This window comes from Chlorocebus sabaeus, chromosome 16, assembly GCF_047675955.1.
Source record: "Chlorocebus sabaeus isolate Y175 chromosome 16, mChlSab1.0.hap1, whole genome shotgun sequence".
Classification (NCBI taxonomy): domain Eukaryota; kingdom Metazoa; phylum Chordata; class Mammalia; order Primates; family Cercopithecidae; genus Chlorocebus; species Chlorocebus sabaeus.
Genome location: NC_132919.1, coordinates 66,343,988 through 66,364,305, shown reverse-complemented (window position 1 = coordinate 66,364,305; position 20,318 = coordinate 66,343,988). Strand labels below are relative to the sequence as shown.

The 20,318-nt window shown below is 56.0% G+C and overlaps 2 protein-coding genes across 5 annotated transcripts in view; both read right to left on the bottom strand.

The window, feature by feature from the left end:
• ARHGAP27 (Rho GTPase activating protein 27) overlaps positions 1-1,979 on the bottom strand; it is a 37,777-nt gene extending 35,798 nt beyond the window's left edge. The window contains exons 1-3 of one of the 4 annotated variants that reach the window (XM_037993441.2): positions 1,587-1,979; positions 1,077-1,210; positions 501-632 (exon numbers count right to left, since the gene is read on the bottom strand). The gene's annotated coding sequence lies outside the window, so the exon portion shown is untranslated. Of the gene's footprint in view, positions 1-500; positions 633-1,076; positions 1,458-1,586 lie in introns of those variants that run through there. The other 3 variants (XM_037993437.2, XM_037993438.2, XM_037993439.2) reach the window with 3 other exon arrangements.
• Positions 1,980-4,286: 2,307 nt separating this feature from the next.
• Positions 4,287-20,318, bottom strand: part of PLEKHM1 (pleckstrin homology and RUN domain containing M1) — a 56,255-nt gene continuing 40,223 nt past the window's right edge. Inside the window, exons 8-12 of the mRNA XM_008012309.3 lie at positions 17,721-17,866; positions 13,367-13,560; positions 8,234-8,297; positions 7,558-7,715; positions 4,287-6,364 (exon numbers count right to left, since the gene is read on the bottom strand). Of these exons, the coding sequence (XP_008010500.1) occupies positions 6,253-6,364; positions 7,558-7,715; positions 8,234-8,297; positions 13,367-13,560; positions 17,721-17,866 (674 nt within the window). The 3' untranslated portion in view covers positions 4,287-6,252. The remainder of the gene's footprint in view (positions 6,365-7,557; positions 7,716-8,233; positions 8,298-13,366; positions 13,561-17,720; positions 17,867-20,318) is intronic.

Sequence of the window (20,318 nt, the reverse complement as noted above, 5' to 3'; positions counted from 1 at the left end):
TGGAGAATGCACTCTGAGACAGTGACTATCAGTGCGGAGTCCCAGAGCAGGGCCCCCCAAAGCTCTCCGAAGTGGTGGGCACATGCCCCGCTCCCGCCCCGGCTCCCGGGTGTCAGGGATGGGGGAGAGCCTAACTAAATCTGCCTGCGCCCCTCCACCAAAGCCATGAGTCGGTGGTCTTCTCCGGAAGTGCATGGCCCCTCCAAACTCCCACACTGACCACACTTCCTCCTGCCCCCTAAGCTGGCCGGGACCCGGGGCCAGGAGACCGCCGCTTGCCGAGGCAGAGGGACCGAAGGAGCAGGGTCCAACCGGGGCCTCTGCAGGGCTCCCCCGCCACTTTGTCAAGCGTTCCTCGACGAGGAAAGGGAGTAAACTGAGTCACTAAGCTAATTGGGCCCTGGAGGCGGGGTCATCGAGCTGCCCAGAGCTGAGCCAACAAACCCCAAGGAGGACATTCCCCCAGCGCCCCTTCCCCCTGGACCCCGCAGCGCACTCACGTCGGCTGGGCGGGCCTCAGGGAGCCCATGGGCTGGGTGGGCGGAGCCGGCGGTGGCAGCAGGTTAGGCCCCTACCATCGCCCTGGGCGGGGTTTCCAGGGGCGAGGCCGGAGAGGCTGCGCGGAACCGGAGCTGGCAAATGGAGCAAAGAGGGACAGGGACGCTCAGGAGTGCTGTCACCGATACCCAAAGCAGCCGTGTCTGGGCGGGGCGAGGAGGAGCCTGAATGCCTCTGCTGGGGACCTCGGGGGGCATTGGGACGAGGCCCAGAGCAGAAGGCCGGGACCCAGAGCCGCGACGGCTGCGTCTAAAGGGGCACTGGCGGGTCGCGAGTGGAGCCCAAGGAGGGTGGGACCGCCCCTGCTCCGCCTTCCCCCTCCCCCCTCCCCCCCCAGATTGCTGTCTCGGAGTCCTTGCGTCCCTCCCGTGCGCGGCTCTGGGAATGCCAGGCTGGGGCTGGTTGTCTCGTGCGGGCGTTGCCGTCCCCGGGGAGGTCATTTGCACCCTAATCACCCACTGCGAGCCCTTCCAACAGGATTGCAGACCCGCCCGCTCCGGGCCCACCTCCTCCCTCACCAGGGCCTTTCCCGACGCAGCCCGGCCAGGCCTGGAAAAACTCCGAGCGGGATTCCCAGCACAGGGACGCCCACTGGAGCTCAGTGTCTCGGGCTGGATAAGAAGGGGACCCGGCCTCGGTTCCTTCCCCGACCCTGGGGAAACACAGAGAAGGGGAGGGATTGGGGGAGCAGGGAGGATCCCTGGAGCGCGAGAGCGCACCAGGCGCCAGGAGGTCCCCTGCATCCACTGCCCAAGCTACAGCGGCGTCAACGCCTGGGTCGGTGCTGGGAGCCTGGGCCTGCTCCCCTCCCGCCCCCAGATGGAGGGCAGCCCTTCGCCTACCTTCTCCTCCCCGTGGGATGCGGCCCGCGCAGCTCCCGCCCCAGCACGGAGACAAGGGGAGCAGGCGCGCGGAGCTCCCGGGTGCGGACCTGCCACCTGCCGCACCCTTCCCTCCCCCACCCTGCCCCTTTCCCTACCCCCACCCCACCTCCCACCCCAAACCCCGCTTGGCTCCCCACTCCTGACCCTGCTTGCCCGGGCACCTCGGGGCGTCCGCTCGCCGGCCTCGCCTCCACTTGCCCCGGCAGGCACGCGTGGGCTCGGCGTCCCGCGCTCCCTCCTCGACCGCGCGACTCCCGCGCTGCCGGGTTTCCTGTTCAACAATATAACCAGGGAGGCACCGGCGGAGAGCGCCCGGCAGAACTTCCTCCCGGACTGGGGCTGGGCTGCGGTTGCGAGAGACAATCCCCGGTGTCCTGGCTTCCTGTCCCCTCTGGGCCGGGCAAGCGCCTGACTGAGCCAAGACGCCATCCCCTCCCCTGCACTTCCCGGGATCCTGGGCCACACCTGGCTGTCTCCAGGGAGGAAGAGGCCGCGGGGCTGAGACGGTGGGACTGGGGAGGGCGGGAGCCTCCCCCGTAGCTTCTCCTGGCCAGATTGCCCTCCCACCATCCCCCACCCCCTCTTGATCCTTGTGGGTTAGGGGGGCCACCCTCCAATCCGTCCACAGGGTAAGCTCAGAACAACCTCCAGGAGTCCAGCCCCAGGGTCCTCCGCCTTGGGGGTTTTCTGTTTGGGAATTTTCTGCCTCTCTGGACAAGCAGCCTCGCCCTGAGCTGAGCCTGCACTTACTCCAGACGTTACAAGCCACAGCCCCAGCAGATCCCCCGCCCTCAGGGGCCCCAAGGAACAGTTGTGCCTGTGGACCTGGCTGTGTGTGCCAGGAGCTGGCTGATTCAGGCCAGTGTTCTGGGAGGAAGAGGGGCCCGCACCCCAGGCCATGGCCCCTCTTGACGCCACCTCCTGGGGGTCCAGGGTTGGGTGGGAAGCTGAATCTGGCCAGGCTCATTCTGGAACTCCCTTACCTCTATATCTTTGCCTCTGCTAGGCATTGCCCACCCGTGAGTCCCCACTTCCTCTGAGAATCTCAGTGTGTCTGAGGCTTGGTGGCACCTTGGGACCCTCCAGGGTAGGCACACAGCAGAACTTGGCGTTGGTCTTTGGTGTCTGACATGCTTAGAAAATATCTTCTCTCCCTCCCTACCTTTTAGGTGCCTCCCTACCTGCAGCACAGCCAGGCAGCGCTGGCACTGGCGATGGTCTTTGGTGGGGTCAGGCTGGTATGATGCCCCACTCTGCTGCTTGGCGGCTGGTAGGCCTTGGGAGCTCTGCCTTATCTCTGCAGCTCAGCTTTCTTTCCTATCAACGGGATAGTAACACCCACTTCGCTGGATTATTGGGAGGATTAAATGAGGTCCACTAAGCAGTGCTTACCACATGCCCAGCGCACACAATATATCAGCTATTTTTTTTTTAAGACGGAGTCTCACCGACGCCCAGGCTGGAGTGCAGCAGTGCGATCTCCGCTCACTGCAACCTCCGCCTCCGGGTTCAAGTGGTTTTCCTGCCTCAGCTTCCTCAGTAGCTGGGATTACAGGTATGCACCATCATGCCCAGCTAATTTTTGTATTTTTGTAGAGACGGGGTTTCACCATGTTGGCCAGGCTGGTCTTGAACTCCTGACCTTGGATGATCCAACCTCCTCAGCCTCCCAAAATGCTGGGATTACAGGTGTGAGCCACCATGCCCGGCTATATCAGCTATTATGACTACTTATATTATGTGATAAACTCTTGGGGGTTGGATTGGAATCTCCAAACCACCCATCCTCCTTCAGGCAGAAGAGGAGAAGGGGAAGTCCCAGCTACTCAGGAGGCTGAGGCAGGAGCATTGCTTGAACCCAGGAAGTGGAGGTTGCAGTGAGCCAAGATCACGCCACTGCACTCCAGCCTGGGCATCAGAGTGAGACTCTGTATCAGAAAAAAAAAAAAAAAGGAGGGGAGAAAGGGATACAGGTACCCTCAGAGGCGCTTTGCTGAGGCTGGAGAGGGCCTGAGCCCACTGGCAGGGCAGCACCAGGTCACATGCCATGGCCCTCCACTGGGCCTCCCTCCCCCAGTTTCTCTTCTCTTCTCTGGGCCTACCATCTACCGTCCTGGAGGGAGGTGAGGCCCTTGGGGGAAGGTAGGGCACCTAGATGGGCAGAGGGTGCCACCTTGTAATCTGAGAAGGACCTTCAAGGACAGGAAATCACAGACCTGAATGTTGTCTGTTTCCATCCCATTTTACTGCAACCTGATTTCCCTGAGAATTAGTCTGTTTCCTGCTCCTGTTCTTAAAATGGACAGCAGTGTGGGCCTCCCCTTGGAGGGATCCCCTGGGCTTCTCCTGGAACTTCTGAGGAAGGTCAGCAGCCAAGTAAAAGTCATTTTGAGCCCTAAAACCATGAGCCCTGAATCGGGGACTCTGCTTAAATAACCCATCTTTCCTGAGCCCCGACTCTCCTTTATTTATTTCTCCTCTGAGAAATGTCCCCTGTATCCTGAGGTTTCACATGATCCAGTGTCAAGGGTCTGTGCTTTGACATTTAAGTCACAGGAAAAGAAGCCACCGGCATGGGATCAGCTTGAGTTGTTATACAAGTGTGAGTACACCTCCCCAGAGACCCTGACTGCTGGGCTTGGCAAGGTGGCTTTCTTACTCTCTTCTCCCTGCCCACTCCTGGCATGCAAGCCCTCTGCCTACAAGTGTTTGTCACGGACCTCCCAAGCCTTCCCCTGTGCCAGGGACTAACAGGAGGGTGGGGGCCCCTGACAGATGGTAACGATGGCTGGTGGTCTCCTCCCCGGCAGTGGCAGTGTTAGAATTCAGAAGCCAGACCAGTGATGAGAAAGATCAGGTCTTTACTGCAAAATCATTCAAAACTCACACGGCAGCAATTCCTTCAATACATTGCAAAGACTCCTCAGGGCCAGAGCCCCGCTCACTAGGAACAGTGTATTGCATAAAATAACATTTTAAAAATAGTGTGGGCACTACCTTTCTGCGGGAGGGGAGGCAGGAAGAGTCAACGCATCAGAAAGCACTGGCGGCTTCTGGGGAATGGGCCCCTCAGGGCCTCAACCCTGCTGCCTCCAAGGGCACCTTCAGAGAGAATCCTCACAGGCCCAAGCCCTCCTCAGGCCAGGCTCCTGCCCACTCAGGGATGGGGCAATGAGGGCTCTGACTAGGCCGGGCTTGTGGTGGAGCGTTAATGTGGGCCATGGCAGTGCATAAACCCAGCTCCTGGCTTAGGAGGCGTTGGCGTCCGGGCACAGGTGTGCGCCATGACCGGGAGAAGCTGTGCGCAGCCTCCACCTGCCTGCCACCACCGCCTCTGTTCTGATGCACAGGGATCCAGCTCCAAGGCTGGGTGGGTGACTCAGCAGCTGATCGCCCCCAGGGAAGGGTGGAGGTGGGCTCATCTCTGACAGTGACATGCGGATCTCCACCTGAGGCCTCAGACTCCAAGCTGAGCGCAGGTAAGACAGCTAGGACTGAGGGCCTGCTGGGTCCAGGAGAGGTGGAGGATGGCGACAGAGAGACCAGCAAACCCACATTTCCCCAAAGCCTGGAGGGTCTGAACATCGCTTTGAAAACAATTCCAGGCTCCCACCCCAGCCTCAAGGCCCTTTCAAAGGCAGTCCTGCTCCGGGGAAGTTCTTCAGTCTCCAGTGTCCTGGCTGGGCAAATTCAGTGATGCTGTGGGAATTCATGGCTTTGTGAGGCTGCGGCTGCATCCACAGGGCAGCTCCGCGGCACGCCCCGCACAGCTTAGGGCAAAGGACCAGGTCACTTCTCCACAATGCAGGGCATGGCTGCCTGCCCTCTCTGGAGTCCTGCCTATCTGTGCCCTGGCAGGGGTTAGTCAGGCAGAGTGTGACCCCAGGCACCCACCAAGGTGGGCCTGGAGCATCTGCAGCAGCGCCCCTATCTGTAGAGGGGTGAGGAGGGCACGGGGATAGGGGGTGGGCAAGACGGTGACCCTCCCTAAACCAAGGAGGGCTCAAAGTGCTGACAGTGCTGGTTTCCAGTCATTTCTCCTTCTCCTAATGGGGCCAAGGCCCCGGGCTAGAGAAGAGCTAGGGGCTCTGACGCTGAGAAAGGGGTGTGCTCAGCAGGCGAGACGCACTGGGGTGAGGAGTAAAGAGGAGACGGAGAGGAAGCGGGGTCACCAGGACTGGCCCTGCCCTGCTAAGGGGCGGTTTGGCACTGGTAGTGAGGGCCAAGGAAAGGCACTGGGTGGGCCCACAGGCCCTGTCCCAGCAGTGGCCTGCCCGCCAGCCACCCGCTGCCTCTAGGCCAGGCCTGAGTGGCTCCTGTGCACCCACTGGGGGTGAGAATGTCTTGGTTTCTTGGGTGACTCGCGTAGGATCAAGAATAAAAAAATACTTTCTGTTGAAATATGAATGGGAAAAACCCACCTTAAAAAACTAGACCTTTTAATCAGGAATGTGGAATTGAAAATGCTCCCCAAGCCTCCTTTCCACAGTGTTTGGGCAGCCCTAACAGAGGTGCCGGGACGCTGGTGAGCCAGGGCCTGGTAAGTGAAAGGCCCTGTCTGCCCGGAGACAGGGAGCATCTGGTGGTGGCCACGCCTCCTGCAGCAGAGGGGTGGTGAGGGGGCCAGGGGACATCACGGGGGCTTCCTGGGCTTTCTCTGGAAGGCCGGTGCTCTGGTCACATCTGAGGGTCTTCCTGACAAGGGGACACAGCTGTGACACGGTAAGTCTCCTGGGCTGATGGCAAACCCAGCTGGGATGGCTGAGCCGCACTCACCCCCGGCCTTCAGAACGGGGTCAGCAGATGGGCCTCAGGCGAAAACATTCTGTTCCTGGTACTTGCGCCGGCGGGCACAGCGGGGGCAGCCCTTCTTCACCACAGCCTGGCAGCTCTGGTGGAAGACGGTCTTGCACTCGGCACACCTGGGGAGAGAGCAGCACACCTGCTGGTGCTGGCTGGGCTGGAGGTTGCCCTGTGGCCACGCTGGCCAGCGCTTTTGACCAGAACCCATGATACGGCTGTGACGTACTGTGTAACCCATGCACGCACACTGTACCTCTCCATTCCGGAACAGGCGATTCTCGAAACAGTGCTTACTGATATGTCACACAATGCACACTGATATTCTCTGTCCTACTGCATTTTTTTATAAATGCTGCTTGAGAGTCATTAAAGATTTCTTGCCTGTATTTAAAAAACATGTGCTTATTTTATTTATTTTTCAGAGTCTTGCTCTGTTGCCCAGGCTGGAGTGTAGTGGCATGAAATCGGCTCACTGCAACCTCTGCCTCCCAGATTTAAGTGATTCCCCTGCCTCAGCCTCCCAAGTAGCTGGGATTACAGGTGCCCACCACCACACCTGGCTTATTTTTGTGTTTTTAGTGGAGATGAGGTTTCACCATGTTGGCCAGGCTGGTCTCGAACTCCTGACCTCAAGGGATTCACCTGCCTTGGCCTCCCAAAGTGCTCAGATTACAGGCGTGAGCCACCACGCCCAGCCAAGATGGTATAATTTTAAAAACTCAGCCCCAGGCCCATTCAGGGCTGAATCCTGGCCAGTGGACACCGACAGAAAAAGAACTAATGTTGCCACTTCAGTTTTCCACTCCCATGTGGGTTGCAGGAAGTCTGGACAAATTTTTCCATTGAGAGGTTGCTGATAATGAGCAATAACTGGAACAAGAGTGATCATTTCAGCAACAGATGCAGTGGGAGCGGCAGGTACCACCCACCAGGTGCCCACTTTGTGCCTGGTCTCATGCCAGCAGCGCAGGGCAGTAACTCATACAATCCTCCTCAACCCAGGCATACACTGTGGCTCCAGCAGGCTCCACTCAGAGAGCCGGCAGCCACCTCTAGGAAGACAGATGGTTCTGTAGAGGCAGAGGAGTCCTGGGAAAGCTTGTCTTGTCTCCTGAGCTGGACCGGAGCTGGCCATGACTGCCCAGGGCATGGGCCATCCCAAACAACTGCACCATCCCTTGGCACGGCACAAAGCCGATGTTCAATACGCTCCTGCCCATAGAACGAGGCCTGCTGCCCCGAGTGCTTGGGCCAGGCTGTGGGTGTGGGGAAGGGTGGGGCTGGGAGACGGCTGGCTGGGTGTCCCACATACCTGACTGTGGTGTCAAACTCAAAGGGGAAGATGATGTCGTGGTGCCGGCAGATCTGGCAGATGAAGCCGCGCTGGGTGCACAGGTCGCAGTGGTAGACGTGCTGGGAGGCGAATTCGATCAGGGCCTTGAGGAATCCTTCATACACCCCGTCTGCAATCTGCGGAGGGCAAGTAGGAATCCTTCATACACCCTGTCTGCGATCTGTGGGGGGCTGGTAAACTGAGGCCCCAGGCCTTTCAAGCACCTGCACTGAGGCGCCATGGCACCCTGCCTGGAGAACTTCTACCCCCAGTTTCCACGTGGGCAAGAAAAGAAAACCTCCCTGAGTCAGACTGAGCAGTGCCAGCGTCCAGCCCGTGGGCACTGAGGTCACTCAGGGCTAATGGGACTCACAGATGAGACCCAACTCCACTGTACCCTCCCCCTGGAGAAAGGAGTATTCCAAACTCTCTTCTTGTGATCCTGGGGTTGCTGGAGTGCTTGCTTATTCCAGGGTGCTGGGGGTATCCGTCCCTGCCCAGGAAGCTGGGGCAGCAGGGCAACCCACCCTGAGCTGCAGAAAAGCTGCAGACTGCTATCTTCAGTAAACTACAGACACCCCTCCCATCTTCCCTGCTGACTTCTCCGGGAATGAGGTCTCTGGAGATCTGGGCGGGGGAAGCATGACACTCTCACCTGCTGGAGGTCAGCAACACTGAACCTATGTGGAGACTCCAAGAGATAATCCCTGTGGTTGAGCCTTCAAACAAAACACAAGTGATTCTTTAGAGAGGTTTCCAAGACCCGGGCCAACCTATGTTGTTTGTTTTCATTCCCCTGGCGCTGCTCACCAGACAGACACCTGCCGCCTGGGCGGGGCAGGGCCTAGGAGCGTAATTCGGCCTGCCTGGGCTTGGGGCCTGGTCTTCAAGGTAACTAGCTGGTTGGATCTTGGGCAAGTTACTCAACCTCTCTGAACCTTGGGTTCCCCTGTCTGGGAAATGGAGTTGTCTGGATTAAGTAACTTATTTAAAGCATTTGACTTGGTGCCGAGCTCACAGTAAACACGTAATTAATCATAAGGAGGAGGATGGGTGCAGACACTTGGGACCTGGAACTGGGCTAAGAGCTTCATACGCATTCATTCATTTGATTCTCACAATAATCCTCTGAGGCTGGAACTATCACAATCCCAACTGAGAAGAGGAAATAGGTTAAATCACTTGCCTGAGGTCACACAGCTAGTAGGCGGGAGAGCTGGAGTTTGAACATAGGGGCCTGGCTCCAGAGCCTGCACCCCTGTCTACCTGGCAAATGCCTAGAGATGCAGGCTGTTGTCATTATTGCCACCATTACATACCAGGGACAGTGCTGGGGACAGTAATGCACAGGATATGGCCTCTGCCCTCCTGTTTGGCCCCTGGTTTGGCTGAGGGACAGACATTAAAGTGTCTGGTTTCCGTGCTACACGAGAGCAACTGAGACGTGTCCTAAGTACAGCAGATCCCATTTCAGAGGTGGCCGGGGCAGCAGAGAACAAGGGCTCAGCCGCCAATGCAGCTCTAGTTTCCACTACACCAACGGGAGGGATCCAGGGGGCCCCATCCTGAGAGATAGAGAGGAAACACCTGCAGAAAGTCCCCTGGTACAAAACCTGCCTGGCCTGGCTGTGTGTGTCTGCATGGGTACTGGCGGTGGGAGGTTACTCCAAGTCAGAGGATGCTTGGGAACCTGCCCCAGGATGCCCCAGACATCTGGGGACAGGATGGTGCCAGCCCTGGGTCTGGGCCTCCCGGGTGCAAGCTGTGGAGCATCTGGAATGGGGGCTTGGCCTTGTCCCAGCTGGTGGCCTCAGCTGTGGTCCAGGGGAGCCCAAACCGGGGTGGAGACAGTAAGTCCCACCAAGCAGCCATATAGGCCAAGATGCCAACTGGCCCCTCAGTTTAGCAAGCTGGTGTCCCCAGTAAACTTCCTGCACTCTAGGAAGGGAAGCTGCCATTTGTCACCAAGAAAACATGGGATACAGCAGGCTGGGGGGACACAGGTTAGCCCTGAGCTAGCAGGAGCGTGGGCTGATCTGGATGGAGAATTAGCTTTGCCATCCGTCCTCTGACCACAGTCGTGGAAGCTCTAGGAGCCCCTGTGCCCTGGGCCCGTCACCCTCTCAGCAAGGACTTGCAACTGGCTTCTCCGCAGTGCTCAGTCAAGGCCAGAGGAGAGAGGGTGCTGGCCCAGGGGTGAGAGGCCACTTCCCCTCCTGGCCTCCAGGAAAGAAATTCTCGTGCACCGGAGCACAGCCAGGCCTACTTGGGGCCTCAGTTTCTTCACCCACACAATGAGGAGAACCCTCTTTGTCCTCTGGCGTGAGGCTGGGGAAGAGACCACAGGAATCTGGAGGGCTCTCTAGGAGACAGGAAAATGAGGGGAGAGGTCAAATCTTAGCTCCTGGAACCGATGAAGTGATGGGGAAGGAGAGGGCCAGGCAAGGGCTGGAAGATCGGGGGGACATGGGTGGGGGCCTGGGTGCCACCTGTCTCCTGAGCCCCGACTCCTCCTCTGCCCACCCCTCCCTGCTGTCGGGAGGGACACTGAGGTCCGGTGGGTGGACAGGGTGTGGGGCATTTCTGTGATGGCTTCCTCCCAAGACTGGAGAGGACACTCTCAGGGGCTTCTCTGGCTCTTGGGAGTCAGGTCCTAGGTCTGCAGGAGAGAATCCGGCCAGGCAGCTGCCATTAGTGCAGGACAGCTCCTCCCTAACTCCCTGACATCCAAGACCTGCCCATGCCTCAGCCCTCTTCTCCTCTCAACCTTCCCTCTGGCTGACTTGGTCCAGGCCCAGCTCCCTGGAGTTAATTACTAACACTAGCTGCCACCTAGGGCTGTCCCCTTCACCAACTGCACTCTGCTGGGGCCAGAATGGTCTTTTTGTGTGTTTGTTTTGGAGACGGAGTCTCACTCTGTCTCCCAGCCTGGAGTGCAGTGGCATGATCTTGGCTCACTGCAACCTCTGCCTCCTGGGTTCAAGTGATTCTCCTGCCTCACCCTCCCTAGTAGCTGGGATTACAGGCACCTGCCACCACGCCCGGCTAATTTAGTATTTTTAGTAGAGACGAGGTTTCGCTATGTTGGCCAGGCTGGTCTCAAACTCCTGACCTCAGGTGATCCACCCGCCTCAGCCTCCCAAAGTGCTGGGATTACAGGCGTGAGCCACTGCACCTGGTCTTTTCAGAGTGGTCTTTTCTAAACCGTTGATCAGAAGTGACAGCCCCGTGCTCAAAACCCTTCAGTGGTTCCCCACAAGTAGCAGATCAAATCCAAAGGCCTCAAGGGCCCTTTGAGTTCTGGCCCCTGTACCCGAAGTCCAGCTGCCCAGAGCCCCTCAAGGGCATCAGTGAGCTGTGCTCTGGCCAGCCTCTTGCTACCGGTCCCTTAGCCAGGAAAGCCAGGTTCTCCCCTGCCCTTTCTACTCTTTCCTCATTTTTCTAAACCCCAGTTCAACAGACACACAATGCCACTGCTGTTGTGGCAACACGTGTGTGTGGATGGAGTGAGGTGCAGAAGCAGGTGGTGGTGGGCTCTGAGAAGGGCTGACTGAACGGTCTGCTTTATTCCCTTTCATAAATGCCCCTTGCTTGAAACACTGACCTTTGTAAAGAAGAAAAACATTTTAGAAGAAAAAAGGAAAAGAACTCTGCGTGCCCTCAGCTCAGATGCCATCTCCTCTGGAAGCTCCTTTGGCCCCTGCCAAGGCTGGATCAGGTGCCCTCAGGGCACACATGATGCTAACCCAGGGCCATCTGTGGCCCAGACTCTAGGTCCCTCACGCAGCCCTCACCACTGTTCAGGAGGCCACAGGAATGGAGGAATCACTGGCCCATTTTATAGATGGGAAAGCTGGACCCAGAGAAGTGAAGCAACTTTCCTGACGCACAGTGGCTGAGGGGCTCCCATACTGTTTCCCCTGCCCCACGCTGTTTCCATGGGACTTCCACAGGCACGGGAAGCAGGCTGGACACATAGCAGGAGTACAGCGCTGCTGCCCAGGGACGGAGCAGGAGGGCTAGGGAGAGAGACAGGGCTGCCCCTGGTGCCCGCAGAGACAGGTCAGTAAAGCCGATGAACAAACTCTCTCAGCAGGGTGGGGACGGGTGAATGGGGCCCACAACCCACCCCACAGGCACCTGGTCTACACAGGTCTGCAGGCCTGTGCAGGTACCTGGCTCCTTGACCAAGGAGGGTGATGAGGCCCCACCCAACCCCAGAGATTTCACCACCTGGTTAGATGGGCAGGAGGACAGTCTCTCTGGACTCTCAGAGGTAGGGAGAGTCAGCGCTTGCCAAGAGGTGGAGACCCAGTCACCCGTGGATGCTTGGGATGGGCAGAGCCTCCAGGGGTGAAGCCTTCTAGGGTCTAGGGTCCCACATGGTGGTCCCCGGAGGGTTTTCTGTTCTTTCAGGCCCTGCAGAGGAGACCAAGGCTCAGCTGGCAGCTGTGGGGCCAGATTCTCCTCTTTGCCTAGGGGAGAGCACCCTGCAGCACCCCTTGAGAGCCCCTGGGGACCTGCTCGGGGCACACCCTGGTCCTGAGGAGGCCCAGCTCTGGGAGCACTGCAGCCAGGATGGAAGAGGCAGTCTTCAGAGAGGCGCTCTCTAGGTCGGCCCTGTGGCGAGGGAAGGCCAGACGGAGGAACCTGGAGGGGCTTGTGAGCTGGTCCCTGCCTCCAGAAATTCAGAAGAGGCGGACTCGAAGCCCATGCTGGGCAGTAGGCACTGGCAGCCTGCTCCACATGAGGTCTGCCCTCCTGAGGGTGCCGGGAGAGCACAGCCCTGGGAAGACTGTGGCCTGGGCTGTGACCTGAGGACTAGGAAGCATTTATGACAAGAATGGAGAGACCTGAGTCCCTGTTGAAGCCCAGCATCACATCCCATTCCTGAGCACCAAAGGCCCCAGGCCCTTGGCGAGAGAAGCTTCCTGAAGGGCATCCTGAGGGCCCTGCCCCGATCACGTCTTCTTTGGAGAATTTCAGGAGGGAAGCTGGCATGGGCCAGATGACTGGCTGGGATGGGGAAGAGGTGGGAACATCTGGCCCTCGCCTGCCTCTTGCCACACTCCCCACTTCCCTCCTCACCATAGCCAAAGTTCTCCCTGGGCTTTCCACCGACGGTGCCTTTGTTCATGGCCTGTGCGTGCTATTCCTTCGGTCTGGAACGCTCTTTCCCCCTTTGCTTCTCCTTTCTAATTCTTCCTAATTTTTCAGGTCTCACCTTAGAAGTCACTTCCTCCAGGAAGTCTTTTCTGCTTTGTCCTCCTCTCATCTGGGCTGGATGTCAAGCCTCTGTGGTTCCAGGACATCCTGCCTCTCACCCTCACCCCCGGATGGAGTTGCTGACTTTCCCACCAGTCTTCCCTGTCAGGCCGGAGGCTTCCGGTGGGTCGGCCCTGGCTCTGCCCTGCTCAGTGTTGGAGCCCACATGCCTCGCCAGGTGTGCAGTGCTTAGCATGTTCTCAGTCCATGTTTTTGAGTAAACAAATGGTTACATGAACAAAACCCCAAAATCACCCCCAAAAGATGTGATTATTTCCCAGGCCCAGTGGGAAGATCTCTGCCCAGGTTTCCTCCAGGTGGACGCCTTGCCCTGGGCTCTGCCCCTGCGTGTGTGCATGTGCACGAGTGCCTGCATGTGTGTACATTTGTGCACATGTGCATGTGTGTGCATGTCTATGCATTTGTGTGTACATTTGTGTGTGCACGTTTGTCTGTGTGTACATGTACATATATGTATGTGTGTTTATGTGCACACACACGCATGCACGTAGAGGTTGCTCACCTCTTGCTGAGCTCCTTCAGGGCGCCGCTCCGGCACAGGCCCAGGTAATCCCCCAGGAGCTTCAGCTGCTCCCGGCTCCTGCCAATGAGGTGCATCCGCTCCACATGCTCGTACAGAGACGCGTTCACCATCTGCAGGTTGATGAGGGGCTGGGCCCGGATCTGTGTCAGAAACTTCAGGGCCTGCCTGCAGATCTGGGGATGCCACCAGGCATTGGGGATGGGAAGGAATGGCTGTTCAGTGAGCACTGCCTGGCCAGGTGCCACATGACCTGCTCACTTACCTGAGAGGCTATCTTCATTTTACAGATGGGAAATGGAGGCTCAAGGAGATCAGGAGATTTGGCTAGGGTCACCCAGCTTGTAAATGGTACAGTCAAGCTCTGAACCCAGTTTATCTGACTCCCAAACCCGCTCTCCCTTTAATGGCAAGGGTCGCTGCCCCTCCCCAACCATGCTGAGATGAGGGAGGGACTGCTCTGGTAACGCCCCCTCCCTCTGGGCCTCACAGATCCTTCCCACTCTTTCCTGTCCTCCCGGCCCCTATTTCCCCCCACTAAAGGAAACAGGCAATCCCCTCTGTGCCCTGACTCAGGAACCCGGTGACGGGCTGAGTCAGGCTCCAGCCACAGGAAGCTACAGATCAGACACAGCTCACCAACAGGCTTCCCTGAGCTCCCTCGGCTCACACCAGCAGCAGCACCGGGGCTCCGTGTGCAGCTGAGTGATCCGTCTCAGTCTCTCCCGGCTGACAGGGTGTTGAAGGTTCTACCCTTGGCCCTGATCCTAATACCAATGCCAGTAATCAAGCACCTACTATTTGCAAAACACTGGGCCAGGAACTTGACCACATTCTCCCTTCATCCTCAGAACAACCCGTTAGGGAGGGTGTCCCTGTCCCCGTTTTCTAGATGAGGAAATGGAGGCTTAGAGGAGCTAACGTGGCTTATACAACCTGCCCCCAGAACCTGTCAGGTCTGAGCTGAGGTGTCATCTCTGAACACCAGGCTGCTGTACTAACCAGAAGCCCCCTCCCTGCAGTGGCCTCGCTGCCTTGTAAGGACGGAGGAGCTGTTCTCCACAGCCGACAAGTGCATAGTGGTTAGAAGTCTGGCTTTGGCCCGGCTCAGATCTTTAACCTCTTAACTAGTCCTTTCATTACATATTTTATGTCTGGTGGCTTTGTTTTTGATACTATTATAAATGATTATCTTTTAAAATAGTAATTTGTTTGCTGATATATAGAAATGAAATTGATTTATTTGACTGTCGTATCCAGCAACGTTTTCAAATTCTAATAAATTGTGTAGGCAAAAAAAAGTCTGGCTTCGGAGTCAGAACAGAATTGAATCCTGCCTCCACGACTTTATACCTATATGACCTGGTGAAACTTATCCCGCTCTGTGACTCAGTTTCCTCTTCTGTAAAATGGGGAAAATGAGAGCAACTAAGGCTCACTGGTTTGGGGCCTTTTCGTTCGCTGCTGCTGCTTTAGTGCTGAGGCCCGGCACTCGGCAGGATGTCAGTCCAGGACTGAGGCTTCTTTCTCATGGGATTATTTTGAATTCAGATTAAGAGGTATTCCAGGAGAGCTCCTGGCACGGGGCCTGGCAGGTGGCACATCCCCAGTAAATGTGAGCTGCTATCAGTTGCTGTGTGAGTGCCTGGTGTGGCCCTGTTGTCCCCTTGAGGGCTGGGGGATGAAACTGGCCCTCAGGAGACCTGCCCCTGTATCTGGGGGCTGAGGGGACCTCTGATGTCTTGTCTCCCAGCTCCGCCAGCATCTCTCACCTCCCCCAGCAATGGACAACCTCTTATTTTCCCGTAGCCTGGGGCCCTGAGGTACCAGCCCCCCAACCTAGGGAGAGCCCAATAGCAAACTCCTGGTGACTTGGGTCAAGCTGCTGTTCTCTAACCCTTACTCAGTTCTTCCCATTATTTGGCCCCAGGCCTTGGGTGAGGCTCTGATGAAATCACACACAGGAATGTGTGCGGAACACTGCCAAGCACTGCAGATGGGCAGGGGCTTTGTGCTCCCCAGCGACTGTTCCTATCCTGTGGGAATGGAGGAGACAGACAGAGAGAAGCCTCACCCTTGGGCTGACATCCTGTCAGTGCCAGCCAGGCCTCAGCACAAGTGGGTCAGCCAGAACAGCATCGGTGAACAATAAGGCCCCAAACCCGTGGGACAGCCACTTTCTATCTTGAATTTCCCTGTCTTTCCTAGGCCAGCAATTTTTGAGAGGGAGAGCAAGCTGAAGATTTCCTGATCTCAGATATGCCTAGAGAAGGACTGTACTTTTCTAGTTAGAAAAGGAAGTGGCACAAGGATGAGGGCAGTGAATAAGGAGATGGCTCAATGGAAGTATCAGGGTCCTGTAAATAGTGAATGCATTTTATGATCAAAGGGCTGTTTGCATTTTTTGGTGATTTTGAGGTTTAATTTCCTCTATATGGTTAGATATTTAACACTGAGAGCAGGGGTGGGGACAAGGCAAACTACAAAAAAATCAAAATGAAGCCAACTTCTGTGGGGTTTCCCCATCCCAGGGAGGTGGAGGCTGAGGTAGAACTGACTGAGAGTCACCTTCCCTGCACTATGATGAAGACACAGCCACACATCAGGACTACATAGCTGGCAGGCCCTGACTCTCCAGAGAAGCAAACAGCTTCTTCCTTGTGTTTGTGTCTATCTCAGTAGAAATCTGTGCCTTTGGAAGAAAACCAAATTTGCAACCCTTGAGGCAGACACTGACCAAGTGAATTAGGTAGATGGGTGGGTGAATAGGCAGGAGGTGTGATAGGCCCCAGGGAGAGAAAGGACACTGTTCTAACTGACAGGCACACACTGCCACACCTGCCCTCCCAACAGCCCCGCCACAGACACTGTTGTTAATCCTCCTTTTACAGATGAGGAAACTGAAGCTAATTTGCTCATGGTGACATAGCTAGGAAAGTGGCTAAGTTCAGCTGGAGAAAAGGAAAATTCTGAAAGACTTTAGGGTACATCTTATTCAAAAGCATTTGGTGAACATAAAAAATTAGTATTATACCCAAGGTATAATATTAAGTGAACCAAGCTTCTTTTTTTTTTTTTTTTTTTTTGAGACGGAGTCTTGCTCTGTAGCCCGGGCTGGAGTACAGTGGCCGGATCTCAGCTCACTGCAAGCTCCGCCTCCCGGGTTCACGCCATTCTCCTGCCTCAGCCTCCCGAGTAGCTGGGACTACAGGCGCCCGCCACCTCGCCCGGCTAGTTTTTTGTATTTTTTTAGTAGAGACGGGGTTTCACCGTGTTAGCCAGGATGGTCTCGATCTCCTGACCTCGTGATCCGCCCGTCTCGGCCTCCCTAAGTGCTGGGATTACAGGCTTGAGCCACCGCGCCCGGCCCCAAGCTTCTTATAAAGCGGTATGAGTCCTGTCTGATCCCAACTTTATAAAAAATAGATGCATATGTCAATAAATGCACAGAAAAGGGTATACCCCAAAATGTTAATAATGGTGACCTCTGGGTTACGGCACAGAATTTTGATTGGTCTTTGGGCTTTTCTGTAATTTTAAAATGTTAAACAATAACCATGTATTATCTTAATAATGGGGGGAGCCACAGAAAAAGTACTTTTCAAAACATGAAATAAATATGCCCATGCAGAGCCTGCGGGGGGGCGGGGGGGTGCAGTCATCTGGGCCTCATAGGGTTGGCAAAGGCAAGGATGACTGCTCCAAGGTATAGCCAGCTCGCTGGCCAGCCCATCTACCTATCCACCTACGTATTCACCCATCCACCCAGCCATATACCCACTGTCTACCCATCTACCCATTCACCTACCCACCAACCCATCCACTCATCCACCTACCTATCCACCCATTCACCAATCTACCCAACTACCTGCCCATCAACCCATCCACCATTCACCTACCCATCCATGTAGCCACCTGCTCATCCACCTACCTACCTGCCCACCCTAGCCATGCATCCGTCTACCTATCTAATCTATTCTATCTATCTATCTATCTATCTATCTATCTATCTATCTATCTATCTATCTGTTTATCTAACATTTATCTGCTGGTACCTTAAGCAGTTATGTTTGTTGCTGCAGGAAACCATCCTCAGACTCCCTCCTGGGGACCAAGACAGCCACCGACGGAGCTCTGCCCAGGGCTGTGGACAAGCACCAAGCTTTTCTCTTGGTTAGCTCCCCTACATCAGTGCCTGAACCAGTGACCCCGGTTTCCCTTGTTTAGAGGAGCCAAACTTCTCTAAACAGATGAACAGCAGCAGCAAAGAGGAGTGAACACCCCTCTGTCCCTCAGCAGCCCTGAGTGGCTCTGACAGGCTGGGCTTGAGACTTACCGGGCGCTTGGTGAGGTCCCAGTTGTGGATGATCCTGGCCGGAATCACTGAGGCATCGTCTTGGTGGCAGATGTCACAGTAATAGAGGCCAGAGAAGGCACAGAGCTTGGGTCGTACAAAGGAGAAGCCGATCTGCCGGGAGCAGCCTGGGGAGATGGGTAGAGAGTGAGTGGTGTGGCCAGAGTCAGCTCCTAGTAACTTGGGAGCTGCTGTGGTGGAAAGGATCTGCTAATTTTGTTTTTACAGGTAGGTACAAACACAAGAATAACCACTCGTATTTCCACCACTCAGAACTCCCCTACTAATTAATCTTTACAACAACACACTGTAAGAACTATCATTATTTTACAGCTGAAGAAATGGATGCTCAGAGAGGTTAGGAAATCTGTCTGGTCACATAGTGATGAAGTGGCGTGGCTGGCATTCAGATCTGGGTTTGACTGTTTCCAGAGCCTGCGTTCTGCTCCATTACTCCTTGCTGCCTGTGTCCAGTGTCCCCACTGCTGGCTTGGCAATGCCAGCATCCTCTAGGTCCACCCCTCCACTCGGGCCCCAGAATGGAAGCAGCAGAGTAAGGGCTGTGGCGAGCAGCGAAGTAGCTGGGGGGCAGGGACTGGGGTCGGGGATGGCAACAGGGAGTGGATGGGCAGCCAGCAGGGGGCAGGGGAGTCCGCACAGTGTTGGATGCCTCGGGACTGTGGGGCAGGACTGGCTTCGGCCCCCTTGTTCGAGGCGTCTCCACAGCTGGGGCCAGTGGGAATGGGAGTGGGGTGTGCCCTGGGCAAAAAGCAGAGGCCCTGACTCAAATTCTGAACATGTGTCGACTCCTCCAGGGGCAGGCAGAAGGGTCCCCAGGGCCTTGAGACCATAGGGCGGGCTGTGCTGCTCACCAGCTGCCTCACCCTGATCTTCATCTAATTTCTCAAAGTTCCATTTGAGTGACTGTAAAATTCAGTTACTACCAGCTATTTTGTGGGGTTATTACAAAGCTTAAATGAGACAAGGTTCTGCAAGTACCCTGCAAATTATGAAATACAACCCAGATGCCAGTGGTTGGTGTCTGCCACTGAGCCGTGCCTGCTGGGTAGAAAGGAAACCCAAACTCCCTGGTGGCACAGTCCCACCTACTGGTGGGTGGCAGCTATGGTGAGAGTTACCCCCGCAGCATTCACACCCGCAGGCGAGAAACCCTTTCTCGCAAGCCCTGGAGTCCCGGCCCCCTCAGAGCCTGGCCACACAGGCTGAAGAGCAAAGTGTGAGTGCTGGGGCAGGAGGGGGGAGGCCAAGTGAGGCTTGCAGGTGTTTTCTGCAGGAAGCTCTGTTCTGCCTAGCTTCTCCCATCCTCCCGGGGCCAACCGCAGACCACTTCCTTTCAGAAGCTTGAAGCAGGCTTCCCTCCAGTCCGCGCCAGCAGGACAGCTCCCAAACCAAGGCTCAGCTTCTTGCTCTGGCCTTCTGCAGCAGGGCAACCCCCTCACAGGTCACCTGAGGGTCCCATGGTGATGGGACATCATCTGCCCCTGGATGGTGGGGGGAGTGGGAGGAGCTAACAATGGAATGTGGGCAGGGGGATGTCATGCACCCCTGAATAATACCCTAGAGGGATGCCCTCTAGGGTCCTGCCTATGAGCACAGGCTCTGGGGCCTGACCGTCAAGGTCCCAATTCTGCCTCTGGCCAGGCATGGTTGCTGACACCTGTAATCCCAGCACTTTGGGAGGCTGAAGCAGGAGGATCACTTGAGCCTAGGAGTTCAAGACCAGCTTGAGCAACATGGGGAGACTCCATCTCTACTAAAACGAACAAACAAACAAAAAAGGAAAATTCTGCCTCTGCCACTTACTAGCTGTCTGAACTTAGTGGCAGACACCAACCAGGTACTTACCAGCTCTGTGCTTCACTATCCTCCCCTGTCAAAAGAGATGATAATAGTAGCACCTATCTCTACAGGGTTGTTGTGAGACTTAAATGAGATAATCCAAATAAAGCAGCTGGCCCAGTACCCAGCACAGAAGTATTAGATTTGATGATGAGGAAGACATAGCAGATGTACTGACTTGGAATAACATCCACAGTGTAGGAAAAAACCAAGTTGCAGAACAATATATCCAGCGTTCATCACAGCAGCCAAGAGCCCCATGTGCCCCCTTTAAATGTAAATGAATTTAAATGGAAAATTCAATGGCTTAACCACACTAGCCATACTTTAAGCACCCGGTAGCACCATGTGTCTCACAGCTATGGCACTGGACACACAGATCCAGGAAATTTTCATCATCACAGAAAGTTCTACTGGACAGCACTGAATAGCACCAGCCCATTTTTGTAATTAAAAAAAAAAGGGTGTACACTTATAAAAGCAGCAGAAATACGTGGAAGCATACCATGCCCCTGCTCTGAAAAACAGGATAGTAAAGTCAGAAGAAAATGAAGCGGGCTGGGACTCCCTGAGCAGCGCAGTGAGCAGCCAGCCTGCCGCCCATCAGTGGGAGGTGGCAGGAGAGGGATGGGTGAGCAGGGCCAACCACCTATGAGCAGAGCACTGGCCCCCGCGGGGGCTGGGGAGGAGCAGAAGCTGCAGGGCAAGCCTGATCTGTGG